Source organism: Suncus etruscus, chromosome 3 (genome assembly GCF_024139225.1).
Source record: "Suncus etruscus isolate mSunEtr1 chromosome 3, mSunEtr1.pri.cur, whole genome shotgun sequence".
NCBI lineage: Eukaryota > Metazoa > Chordata > Mammalia > Eulipotyphla > Soricidae > Suncus > Suncus etruscus.
The window spans coordinates 19,728,898-19,742,565 of NC_064850.1; the positions used below are offsets into that span (position 1 = coordinate 19,728,898).

Below are 13,668 nucleotides of genomic sequence, written 5' to 3' on the forward strand. Positions count from 1 at the left end.
ATCCCATATGGTTTCCCAAGCCTGCCAAGAGCGATTTCTGAGCATAGAGCCAGGAGTAACCCTTGAGCACTGCCGGGTATGACCCAAAAACAAACAAACAAAAAAATGTTTACATAATTTGACTCAAAGTTTGGCCCAAGAAAATGACAACAGGAGTCGGAGCAGTGGCACAGTGATAGGTTGCTTGCCTTGCACGCAGCTGAACTAGGATGGACCACCATTCGATCCCCCCAACGTCCCATATGGTCCCTCAAGTCAGGAGTGATTTCTGAGTGCAGAGCCAGGAGTAACCCCTGAGCATTGCAAGGTGTGGCCCAAAAACCAAATAAACAAAATGACAACAAAGGAAAGTGGAAAGATAGTTCAATGGGCTGGACGAGATGAGATGCTTTGCCTGTTGGAGATCCAGGTTCAGTCCCTGAACCATGTGGACTCCCAAGTACTGTCCAGAATGAATTACGAGCACAGAATGGGTATAGTGCCTGAGCAACATCATATATGGCCCTGCGATCAAAATACCAATTTTGAGATATAGATAGTACAGGGTTTGAGGCCCATGCCTTGAATGTGACTGACCCTTGTTCAATCTCTGACCCCAGCATAATTGGTACATTTATAGAAGTTCATGAGTATTTTCAGGTGTGGCACTGATGGTCCTAAGATTTCTGGGGAACTTACTGTATTTTCCAGCATATAAGATGACTGGGCGTATAAGACGATCCCCTAATTTTGCAGTTAAAACATAGGTTTAGGCCTATATTCGCTATATCAGACAGAACGTTCCTGTGCTGCAACTGTATGTACCACAGTGAGCCAATCACAACAGCAAAGGTTCAAAGGTTATACTGTCATAGACTTCCTTTTTGACTCTGGCCAATCTGAGCAGGCTTTTGATAGTGTAGATTCGGGTCCAGAACATTGTCTAATTTGCACGCTTAAAAAGCCTGCTTGGATTGACTGAGTTAGAGAGGCGGTCCAAGCAACCTTGCAGGATCGAGTTGGAAAATTTGTTTTGTGGCAATATTCAGACAATTTTTGTTTAGCGGCATATTGAAACATTTTTCAGGATATACTCGGCGTATAAGATGACCCCCGATTTTCGGTTGACTTTTTTTTTTGTTTCAAAAGTCGTCTTATATGCCGGAAAATACAGTAGGTTTCATCTGGCACCACATGGCCTGAGCATTATTGCAATTTTCTTTATTGAATTACTGGCCCAGTTGCCAAAAATTATAAGGAGGAAGTTCCAGGCCTCCTGAACACTTCATGGGAGGGTCCCCAAACAAACCAAAATAGAATTACAACAAAGGAAATGTCTAGGAGCCAAGGATGTAGTACCATGGGTAGGGTGTATTCCTTGTATATGCTGATCTGGTTTTTATTCCTGGTATCCCATATGGTCCCTTCACCCCTACCAATGAGTGCAGAGCCAGGAGTGACACCTTAGCACCGCAATGTGTGGTGGATCCCCCACATCAAAACAAACAATAACAAAGGAAATACTGTGCCTAAGAAATTTATCTTTAAAATTTATTATTGCAATAACCTTGGTTTAACAATTATATGGGCTTCTAATATGGAGAATTATGATTTATCTCTATGGAATTTATGATTGCCATGTCAAGTCTATAGCTTCCATCTATGACTATACAGTCGATCCCCTTTGCCCATTTTATTCACTGTGGAGAGTAATTGAAAATTCTCCAGGAACAAAACCATTGCTAGTGTCCGTTGCTGGGTTGCACATTCCCTAAATATACCTTGGTATTAAACATATATGTTAGAAAGATAATGCTGAAGGTGAATGAATGATGGAGAATGGATTCAGCAGGAGAAACTGTTTTTAGGCAGTGGGAGGTACACAGTCATAACATATGCTTACTTTCCAGGACTCAGAAGATTCACTTACAGGCTTTTAAGAAAAATGAAATCATGCATTCACACACCTATCTCTACGAGAGTGTTTAGAGCAGCTTTATATTGCCCTCAAATAGAAAGCAACCCAATGCCTAGGAAGTATTGACTAGAGAGTGGTGGAGTGTCTGTCAGTGAACTAACTACTGCTCAACAGTAGGAAATGAGCTACATCCACTGATGGGGTCACGGCATAATTCAGTGGTCCTCAAACTATAGCCCGAGGGCCACATATTGTATTTGTATCTGTTTTGTTTCTTCATTGCAAAATAAGATATATGCAGTGTGCATAAGAATTCGCTCATAAGTTTTGTTTTTACTATAGTCAGACCCTCCAGTGGTCTGAGGGACAGTGAACTGGCCCCCTGTTTAAAAAGTTTGAGGACCCCTAGATGAACCTTCAAAATCCAGTGCTTCCTGAAAGGAGCCACTCTCAAAAGGCTACATACAGTGAAATTGTCGTTACTAGGTGCCTAGAATAGTCAGAAGACAGGTCAGTGGTTAGTAGTAGAGAGGGAGTGAAATCGGGAAAGACATGAGTTAGCATGTGTGGGATAATGTTTTTATCTGGATTGTGCTGGTTGCTAAGCAAATGTATGTATTTATCAAAATGTATCCAACTGTGTCTTTTCTAATGATTTTTTTTTTTTGTTTTTGGGCCACACCCGTTTGACGCTCAGGGGTTACTCCTGGCTATGAGCTCAGAAATCGCTCCTGGCTTGGGGAGACCATATGGGACACCGGGGGATCGAACCGTGGTCCGTCCAAGGCTAGCGCTTGTAAGGCAGACACCTTACCTCTAGCGCCACCTTCCCGGCCCCCAACTGTGTCTTTTAAAAGGGTTAGTTGTACTATATAAAAGTTGTACCTCAATCAGTGAACCTGTCTGAAAACAGAGTAATGATGGATGAAACACACACACACACACACACTCAAATGCTCAGCGAGAGAAGTCAGACTGTATGCTTCTATGTTTATGAGATTCTAGAATAAACAAAATTAAATCAGTGGTTAAAGAGATAAGAATAGAACAGTAGTTGTTAGGGAGAGACCTGGGTGGAGCAGAATGCTTGCCAGAATTGGGCATGAGGGATTTTTAGGGTGATGGAAATGTTCTATGTGGGTTCATATGAGTATGCATAGCTGGAGTTACACACTTGTCAAGATGCATCAGATGAAATGATCCCCATTTCACGCAATGTAAAATATACCTTAAAAGCAGATATTGAATATAGGCTGAATTAAGGACAAACAGAAAGAGGCCTGGTAGTAATATGTTAGATTGGAGAGGTGGTGAAGAGGGTGATTTTAGCTTTGGAAGCTGACTTCCAAAGTCATCTTTGATGGGGCTGCCCTTTTCCAAGATGAAGAATGGGAAGTCACGTGGATTTCGGGAAAACGACAGTTGTTTGGGGATGTTGAGAGTTTGTGGGCTATCCCAGTGAAGTTTCTAGAAGGTAATTGGAGTTATAGATTTGCTTTTCAGAAGACACTCTGCTAAGGCTATCGAGTTGAATGCTATCCTAATATTAAGTGCAGCCACATGTGATCCCCTAAGAAGAGAAGTAGAATTAAGAAGGAAAGATCTGAAACTGCCAGGCAGAAGAGAAAGGATGATTGGCAAAGAAGGAAAAAGGAAACTCGGCAGAGAGCCATGTTCTGAAACCTAAGGCAGAATGAATAAGGGGGTGGGTGGCAGTTTCAGATAATCACAGAAAAGTCAAGTCTTTTTTTTTTTTTTGGTTTTTTTGGGTCTCACCCGGCAGTGCTCAGGGGTTACTCCTGGCTCCATGCTCTGAAGTCGCTCCTGGCAAGCACGGGGGACCATATGGGACGCCGGGATTCGAACCGATGACCTTCTGCATGAGAGGCAAACGCCTTACCTCCATGCTATCTCTCCGGCCCCAAGTCAAGTCTTAGTAAGTAGAAGCAGAAGCTGTCTAGGGCTTGGGACATGACTAGACGGTGAGAGAGTTAAGGCAGCTCAATGTAGATGATTCCTTGGCCCTGAATCCACATGCTAGAAGTAGGGAGGGAGATTAGAACACTGATATACAGTAGGTAGAGGCCAAACTACTTCTTACCATTCACTGGTGTAATTTTCAATTTTGTTTTCATCTGGTATGGTTTGAGAGAAAGATATCTCACCACAGACACTTTTTTTTTTTTTTTTTAAGAAATTGTTGAATAAGGTGGCAGCACCAGCGCTTGGAAACTATTTGGCAAAGAAAACAAAAACAAAAAATAAGTAGGGCTATATCAAATTAAATAGTTTTTGTGTGGCAAAAGAAAATAGGGCAAAGCCAGAGCACTTGCCTTGCATGTGGCCTTGTCCTACTTTGATACCTGGTACTGCATATAGTCCTCTGATCACAGAGCCAGGAATAGCACCTGAGTACTGCTAGGTGTGTATCGGTCTCTCATCCTCCCAAAAGAACCTTAGCCTAAAATGAAAAGATACCCTACATGAATATTTGCATGATGCACATCAAATGATGCATTAATAGCTAAGATATATAAAGCATGCACAAAACTAAACAACAAAAAAACAGGAGATGAACAGATTTTTCTCTAAAGAAGACTTAGGGAAGGCTAGAATGTCTATAAAATGTTTGTCATACGTTACAGAGAAACGCAAAGTAAAATGACAATAATATATCTCACAACAGTGATAATTGCCTAGCTTAAAAAAAAAAGTAATAGTGTTGGTAGGGTTGTGGGGGGAAAAGAAATCCTCATTCACTGTTGGTGGGAATATTTCTGTTCAGCCTCTATGCAAAACAGTATGGTGAGTTGTCAGAAAGTAAGAATAGAACTTCCGGGGCCGGAGAGATAGCATGGATGTAAGGCATTTTGCCTTTCATGCAGAAGGTCGGTGGTTCGAATCCCGATATCCCATATGGTCCCTTGAGCCTGCCAGGAGTGATTTCTGAGCACAGAGCCAGGAATAACCCCTGAGCGCTGCCGGGTGTGACCCAAAGATATATATATAAAATAAAGAATAGAACTTCCATGTGATCCAGTGATTCCACTTCTTGGTATCGATCCCAAGAATACAAAAGTTTTCCAGTGACAGGTGAATGATTAAAAAAGATGTGGTACCACAGTATTTAAATAAGTGATTCCCCCAGGCGAGAGAGAGAGAGAGAGAGAGAGAGAGAGAGAGAGAGAGAGAGAGAGAGAGAGAGAGAGAGAGAGAGAGAGAGAGAGAAAGAGAGAAGGGGGAAGGAGAGAGAGACAGTCTTCAGGATGGGACAATCTCCCAATCCCCATCCTGGGAAACTGACTACTTCACACTCCCCTGTTCTAGGAGAGTGTCTTGGCACTATTTCTTTTTCTTTCTTGGTGATGCTCAGGAGTTACTCCTGGGTATGTGCTCAGAAGTTGTTCCGGGCTTGGGGGATCATATGGGAGGCCAAGGGATCGAAACGTGGTTCGTCCTAGGTTAGCACATGCAAGGCAAACACCCTACCGCTTGTGCCACCACTCTAGCCCCTTGGCACCATTTCTTTTGAAGTTTATGTCTGTTATTTTTGTTTTTGTGTGTTTTGGTCACACCTCTCTCAGGGCTTCTGGCTCTGCACTCAGTAATCACTCCTGGTGAAACGGGAACCATATGAGATGCTGAGGACCAGCCCAGGTCATCTGCTTGCAGCGCAAGGACACTACCCACTCTACTGTCATTTTGGCCTGCTTTTTATGTTCTCATTTTTAGGGGGTGGTGGGAGGTAAAATAAGTTTATTTAGGAATTCTGGTTTTATTTAGTAATTTTGAGGGAAGAGAGAGAGAGAGAGACAGAGAGAGAACAAGAATTTATTCAAATTTTTCCAATGACAGAGAGAGCTCTAGTCTACACCTCAGTATTAAAGTATGAAAGTCATGTCTCAAGGGGAGATGTGAGCAACATGTGCTTGGGGCACCATGTATCCAGGCAACATGTGTGTACAGCGGTGACACATGGCACATGGACTCAGGGAGCACATGTGCCCACTTTTATATTTTTTGAGAGTATTGAAAGATGGAAAAGTTTCTTAATTTCAGAAAGCGGAATGTTCAGGAGAGAGTGGCACACCTGGAATCTGCTCTATTTGACCTCCCTATACCCATAAGGAATTTGGACTATGGTGCTGTCAGTAGAGAATGTGTCATTAATAATTACGTTAGTTGGTCATAAGGAGAAGAATCAATAAGGAATCCAGAAGTTACAGAGATTTTATATCTGGTTCCCTCCCTCCCTCCTCCTCTTCTTCCTCTTCCACTCCTCCCCCTTTCTCTTCCTCTTCCCCTTCTCCCCTCCCTCTTCTCCCTCTTCCTTCTTCTTTGAAGGGGGGCCACACACCCATCATTGCTCAGGGTTTACTCCTGGCTCTGTCCTCAGGGATCACTCCTGGTAGGGCTCAGGGGACTTTAGGAAGTGCTGGTGATTGAATCCAGGTCAAACATGTGCAAAGGAAATGCCCTACCCACTCTACTTTCCATCCAGCCATATCTTCTTAAATTCTATTAGTAATGTGAGATGGTCCATCACAACCTTGCTCTACTACTACTCACTTCCCCCATTTTCTCTTTTGGACCAGAATATTTTAGTTTCTGTCTATGGAAGAGCAAATTGAAACCACAGGAGTGGGGAAAGAATAAGCTATACTTTGACTTAAGATGTTGCAAAACAAGATCCTTATTTATTTATTTATTTATTTATTTATTTATTTGTTTGTTTGTTTGTTTGGGGTCACACCCAGCAGCGCTCAGGGGTTACTCCTGGCTCTACATTCAGAAATCACTTCTGGCAGGCTCGGGGACCATATGGGATGCCGGGATTTGAACCACTGTCCTTCTGCATGCAAGGCAAACACCTTTCCTTCATGTTATCTCTCTGGCCCTAATACAAGATCCTTATTTTAAGAAATGTCATGTCCAAGGAGATGGTGTACGGCTTCATATTTAAAATCTAGCACCATACGGTTTCCCAGGACCATCATGTGTGGCGATGGTCCCCAAGCTTGGTTTCCCAAGCACCACTTAGTGTGCCCTTCAGACCAAAAATTAAAACACCAGCAGCAACAATAATAAATATGGTAGAAGAATCCAAGAAGAGTTGAATCCTTCAGAAGAGTTGATTTCCAGTGTACGTGTGAGGACATCTGAGAGCAGATGTAAAGCAGGACTGATGGTGGATGCATTTGTGTCCAATATGAGGTCACTGTGTAATACTCTGGGACTGTCAGCATTGAAAGATTAAAGCCATGGAGCCTCTCAATGACCTTCTTTCTTCCTTTTCCTTGTGCCTGATTGAGTCTTTTTGACTTGAAAGATATTGCTTTTACTTCCACTTCTTACTTGGCCTTGTTATGTTTAAAGGCCTTTGCGTCCCCAGATTTTCTTGTCCAGTTATCACATGGAAGAATCTATTATGTTTCTGTTGTGTTCTGTTGTTTTTCTAGAGCTGTATGGTTTTGACGTGCTCATAGATTCCTCTCTGAAGCCCTGGTTGTTGGAAGTGAATCTCTCCCCTTCTTTAGCCTGGTAAGTCAGTTTCATCATCTGGGAATGGACAAACCTTCAACCGAAAACACCTTTTCTTGGATCACGTCTCCTGGAATGAGGACATTTTTACGCCCAGTAATTAAGTTATTAGTTATTAGTTTTTAAGAATTTCTGCAGTTGGCCGATTTGTGCTGTGTTGTAAAAGTCCTTCTGACCGCTTGCTTATAGATCTTTTTAGTTAATTTGCCATTTCCATTTACTGTTTATGAGCCTCTCAAGGGATGCCTTTTTTCTTTCAGTCTCAAGTACTCTTGTTCATTAAAGTACAGAGCAAAACTGTATTTGTTCTTCTAACGCTAAACAAAAACATGAGAGATTATATCCCATGTGTTCCCAGAGGTTTATACAGGCTCATATTTGTGGACAGTAAAGACAGCTAGGCCTGTGGTCTGTCCATGTCCTGGTATCCATCCAAGATTAAAGACTTAGATTTTTTTTCAACACAACTTATTGTTTAAGAGAAAGAAACATTTTTTTAATACCATGGAGGTTTTTTGCTTATATCTACAGTGATAGCCAGAATTCCTGTTAGCTATACTTTTCCCTGGACAGCTAAAGCACCCTAGAGATTTATGCCAGAGACCACCCAGCTGTTGCATATTTACGGGTGAGAAATGTGGGCAGAAAGCCAAGTAATCAGTTAAAGTCAGGTTGGCTACTCTGTATGATGGGAGGGTGGCTTAACCTCAGTAGTAAGGTGTAGTGCTGGTTGTCACAATGCATCCGGTGCTGTGTTGCATTTCCAAAGTCTGAGTCTTGCTGTTGGCCTGTGTTAGAGACCTAGGTGGTCTTGAGTCCACTACCAGAATCGGTTATGTGGTGCGCTGCAGAACATCTCAAGCCCATAGCCAGCGTGAAGGCTTACACCTAGGGTTTATGTTTCTGTCTCCACATGGATTTCTCTGGCAACACCTATATTTTGTTAGTATTGGTATTTTTCTTTTTTGTTTGTTATTTAAGATTCAATTCAGAACAGGAAAGTAAAAGCCTTTAAAATAAATACAGAGGACAAATTTTCTTCTCTTGCACATGATGTGATTCATCTGTTGCATCCATAAATCACTTGAATGATGGTCCTGGGGTTAAAGCACTTGCCTTGGGCCAGAGCGGTGGCGCTAGAGGTAAGGCATCTGCCTAGGACGGACCGCAGTTCGATCCCCTGGTGTCCCATATGGTCCCCCTAAGCCAGGAGCGATTTCTGAGCACATAGCCAGGAGTAACCCCTGAGTGTCAACTGCTGTGGCCCCCCAACTCTGCCCCCCCAAAAAAAAGCACTTGCCTTATGTAGTTTGATCCTGGTTTGCTCTCTGGCTCCAAGTATGGTCCCTTGAGACTGCTAAGAACAGTACAGAGCCAGGAGTAAGCCCTGAGCACCACTAGGTGTGCCCCCCCAAAGCAAAAAAAAAGAAATTAAATTATTAAAATTTACAGTTGATAACAGAAACAATATATTTTTTTGGTTTTTGGTTTATTGGGGGGACACACCCTGTGACGCTTAGGGGTTACTCCTGGCTGTTGCACTCAGAAATTGCTCCTGGCTTGCGGGGCTATATGGGATGCCGGGGGATCGAACTGCAGTCCATCCTAGGATAGTAGGTATAAGGCAAATGCCCTATGCCCTACCGCTTGCACCACTGCTTTGGCCCCAGAAACAATATTCTTGATATGTAAAAATTGAGGTGCACATGATCTTGAGGGATTAAAAGATTGCATGTTAGGAATTCAATACCTTGATCCATTGCCTGCCTTCCAGAGGATGATTCTCATACCAGGATTTTATTTCTGGTACTTTTGTCTACACCTCTTTCCCCCTGTATGAGTTTATGTGCTTTATATATTATTTATCATCAACATTTGGAAGCCTTTTTATTTTGGGACTCTAGGGGGAATCTGATCTGTTAATCTACAGAATCATCCATTGTTCTGTTCTTTCTCTGTCCTGTTAGTGATGCACCTCTGGATCTCAAGATTAAAGCCAGTATGATTTCAGATATGTTCACTGTTGTAGGTGAGTAATCCTGTCTCTGAAAACTCACAGAGAAGTTAACCAGAGCATCAATTCGTCAGACTTTATAGGTGTTGCCAACTGGCAGTTCTAAGCCATGCTGAATATTTTGTACTAAAAAAAATGATATTTTCAGGCAAGTGTTTATATAGTTTCTGCTCTTCCTGGCTCCATCCTGTCCAGAGGCTGAACCACAAGTAGGGCCGAGAGCTGAGGAAGGAAGCGAGTTCAGCAAAGATCTGGAGAAAGTCTGTTTTTCTCTGAGTGGAGTATGGTGACATCTGCAGAGAAGTCCTGGAGTTCATATAACCTTGTCTGTAGTTGAGATAATGGAAACAGCTCGAGGCAGAATAATTTTGAAGTGGGACTGGCAGGTGTGTGTGTTGTGGGCTTGTTACTGTCCTTTAAAGCACAAGGAAAAGACACAGTCAAATCTCTTGAGATTAAACCATTGTACCAGCAAGTGCTATACACTTAGATCCACTGTTCTCCTTGGATGCATTTTTTTGGGGTGGGTGGGGGTTTGGGTCACACCTAGCAGGGCTCAGGGGTTACTCCTGGCTGTGTCCTCAGAAATCGCTACTGGTAGGCTTGGGGGACCATATGGAATGCTGTGATTCGAACCACTGTCCATCATGGGTGAGCTGCCTGCAAGGCAGATGCTCTACTGCTGTGCTTTCTCTTCAGCCCCCCCCCCCCTTTTTTAAGGAAATAAGTGAAATTACCCCAGTCCTAATTTTCTAAGCCATAGATAATGTAAGAGCCCATTTTGAACACCATCAGAAGTTCCAGAAGTGGCTCCTTTAAGCAATAAGTCCTTGGGACCAGAGAGATTGTACAGCAGATCAGATACTTGACCTTACATGTGGCTAATCTAGATTTGATTTCTGTCACCCCATATGGTCCCCTGAGCTTGCCAGATATGATTCCTGAGTACAGAGCCAGGGCTAACCTCTAAGCATCACTGGGTATGGCCCCTCTCAAAAACAAAAACAAGGGACAAGTCCCTTTACTTCTGGAGTCTCCTGCTAACATTTATTTTCAGGATTCAGGGTACAGTATAGTAGTTAGGGTGTAACTCATTCAGGTTGAATTCTTGTCATGGTATGGTCCAGTGGGCACCGGCCTTGCAGTGCTGGAGGCCCCCAGCCCCACCAGTATGGCCTGTGTATCTCTAGGACTGCAGGACCAAGTAGCTTTGCATCCTTGGGTTTTGTTCTGAACTTCTGGCCGGCCCAGTCAGCCCCCTGACCTCTTGAACACCTTTAGGCATGTGTTTATTCCCCCTCCCCCTGCACCCAATATATATACACACACATACAAAACTAACATCTTCCAGTTACTTTGGGAAGCCACTTAAAAAAAACACTTACCTATTTTGAACAATTATGTGTGATTTTTGTTTTTAAGGTTTTAAGCACGCCCAGCCATGCTTAGGTGTTACTTCGGACTGTGCACTCAGAAATGCAGTAATCAGGGACCTTAGGTGATGCTGGAGGTTAAACTTGATCAAACTGTGTGCAAGGCAAGCGCTTGCCCATTGTGCTCTCAGTCCAGTCCCACAACTATACATTTTTAAGTGGTATTCTGCACCTTGGTTCTGGAGCTTATCAGAAATCCCCATCTTTTTCTTCATCTGAATTACATTTCTGCTCTCCTCCAAGGAAAGTGATTCAACTGAGTATTTTTCTCTGTTTTGCAGTTACAGTGGACGGGAGCCTTGTGTGTAATCCTCTGGAGGAGAACTCTAGTATCTGTAATGATAGAGCTGAATTTATACACCTACAGGGAAGGGTCAGCTCGTCCAGCTGATTTTTCAGAAGAGGGCAGATTATAATATTTCTTGTTCCCCATTCAGGATTTGTGTGCCAAGATCCTTCCCAGAGGGCATCAACTCGGCCATTATATCCCACCTTTGAGCCTTCCAGGCGAAACCCATTCCAGAAACCTCAGGTAAGCAAATTTAGCAGCGGGGAATTCCACAGAGGCTCCTAGGACGTGGCAGCTGAGGTAATGAGTGAACTGAAGCGCTACGGATATGAGGTCGCTGAGAGCAGGAGAATTTGGGGATCCGTCTAGACAGCTCTGGCTAATAGCTTATGCTTTCAGTGTCTTCAAACACACTTCCTCTCTGCCTTTTTTTCCCTTCATTTCTCTTGACTTCTTATTTCATCATCGTGTTCTTTCCTCTCTAAAAATCATCTTCTTTCTCTTTCAACTAGATACTAATAAGCAGACACAGAGAGGGAGCCTGCATGCTCCTAGTCATGACTTTATTTTTGATCTTCAGACTAATTTTGTAAAGAAGATGCTCAGTTGAAATGATATCTTTCTACAAATGAATCTCTTCAAAAGACTGCCAGTGGGTCATGAGGCGTGAGGTGAAATGACTCAAATGCCCCAAGAAACCTGGGCCCGTCTGAAATGGCATTTGATCAAATCTTGCTCAGTCTCTGTGTGTGCTGCGTCTTCATTCCAGTTAAACCAATCTCCCCCCTCCCCACACACCTCTCTACTTATTTCATCATCCAGCAAGACCTTGCCTGCTTCGTCATCAACCTGACTTTTTCCACTTCTGTTTCTGTGCTTTTCATATTTCTTCCTCTCTAAAAGGGATTGAGTACCTTGCCAGCTCAGAAGTTCAGAGATTGGTTCTGGTTAAATCCATTTCACGCTGTCATGACCTTTACTTTTCACTTCCATGTTATGTACTTATTCTCTGTTGCTTCCTTTTGCTTTCATTGATTTGCATTCCCCTGCACAGTTGCAAGCTCCTTGGAGGCAGAAACAGCTGATGCTTCTTCACTTCCCTTGCATATGCCCACTTTTATATACTTCCATCTTCTCCATTTCAGCCCTCCATCCACTCTTCCATTCCTGCAGTGCCTTCTAGTCCCACTTCGTTTCCTTTTGCTGCCGGCTTCAGAGTTGCACTGTTTTCTCTTTCAACTGTACTGTACCTTTGCTAACCTCATCAGATACATTTGTACCAGTCTAAGGCTTGCTGGCTCAAATGCCTTTGGGGTATGCAAACTGGGAATGTAAGCAACTAAAGGGTTTATACTACAAGTAAGAGTGTTGTCTCTGCAGCATACTGACTGGTGTGTTTCTCGTATACTATTTTGGGATGACTATTTTGAATGTGATCTTTGAGAGACATAAGTGTGGGCTAAGTGTTTGATCTCCCTACTGTCAAGAGAAATCAGGTCTTGTTTGAAAATGTTGTCAATTAATTCAACTGAATAAAACCTGTCAGCCAAACAGAATGATTTTGAGCTGGAGTCGGTCTCTGGAGTGCCTGTATTTGGTCTCCTGCTTTAGAACTGGGCCCTGTATTAGTAGTGTGATGTAATGGGTGGTGCTTTAAAAAAAAATTTTTTTTTTATGGGAGTCCTTTGAATTAGAAATAAAAACAGGCAATAGGATCATACTTAGTGTATCATCAGAGATCAAAGGGGTTTCTTTAATTTTTAATAAGAAAAAGTAGAGGATTAACCTAGGTATTGCAAGGAAAACTGTCTTTGGGCAGCCCCCTTCCTTTGCAAATTGCTTCCTGTATTATGGAATGTGCATAAGAAATGGTGAATGGTTTCATGCATTGTTAACATCCCTCTGGCAGCAGCTGTGGGTCTGCCCTCTATAATGGATCCCTTGGCTTCCCTGTGAACTTTTACTCACAACTTTTTATAAATTGTTGAGACTAGTCACCATATATTTGGCTGACTGCAAGATCATGGTATGTCTTTGTTCCTCCATGGTTTGCAAGTTGAAGGGACTGTGTGTGGATCAGTCCTATGTACCATGGGCTCCATTGTTAGTGGAGTAGTTTCTGTCAGAGTCCTGAGCACCTGCTGAGAGGATAGTGCTGATGGTGGTGAGAAGAGGAACTAGAGTGATGCACGGAGGCGAAAGCTGTGGAAAATGATGTTCGAATCTCCCAGCACCAAGTGTAGGGCTCAGACTTGTGGTCTCTGCATGGAGATAGTTTTCTTCTTTTATTCTCTTATAGTGGAGATGGCAAATATTGGCATGTTAGGAGGCGATGAGGCTTTATTTTCTTTTTCTGTGTTTTGTAGCGTCCAGTCTCTGCACAGTGTCAGTCAACAGATGCCAAACAGGTAAGTTGTGGAGTATTGGAGTCTTAATCTAAACTCTTGTTTCTAGTTTCAAAATGGAAAACCTTCTGTTTTTACTTTTGTGGCCC

At 42.8% G+C, this 13,668-nt stretch overlaps 2 protein-coding genes across 2 annotated transcripts in view; one reads left to right on the forward strand and one right to left on the reverse strand.

Moving 5' to 3' along the window:
• TTLL5 (tubulin tyrosine ligase like 5) overlaps positions 1–13,668 on the forward strand; it is a 310,256-nt gene that overhangs the window by 65,607 nt on the left and 230,981 nt on the right. Inside the window, exons 13-16 of the mRNA XM_049770318.1 lie at positions 7,357–7,438; positions 9,406–9,467; positions 11,323–11,417; positions 13,541–13,582. Coding sequence (XP_049626275.1) covers positions 7,357–7,438; positions 9,406–9,467; positions 11,323–11,417; positions 13,541–13,582 — 281 coding nt within the window. The remainder of the gene's footprint in view (positions 1–7,356; positions 7,439–9,405; positions 9,468–11,322; positions 11,418–13,540; positions 13,583–13,668) is intronic.
• LOC126004088 (peroxiredoxin-1) overlaps positions 1–13,668 on the reverse strand; it is a 1,184,503-nt gene that overhangs the window by 60,386 nt on the left and 1,110,449 nt on the right. The window lies entirely within an intron of this gene.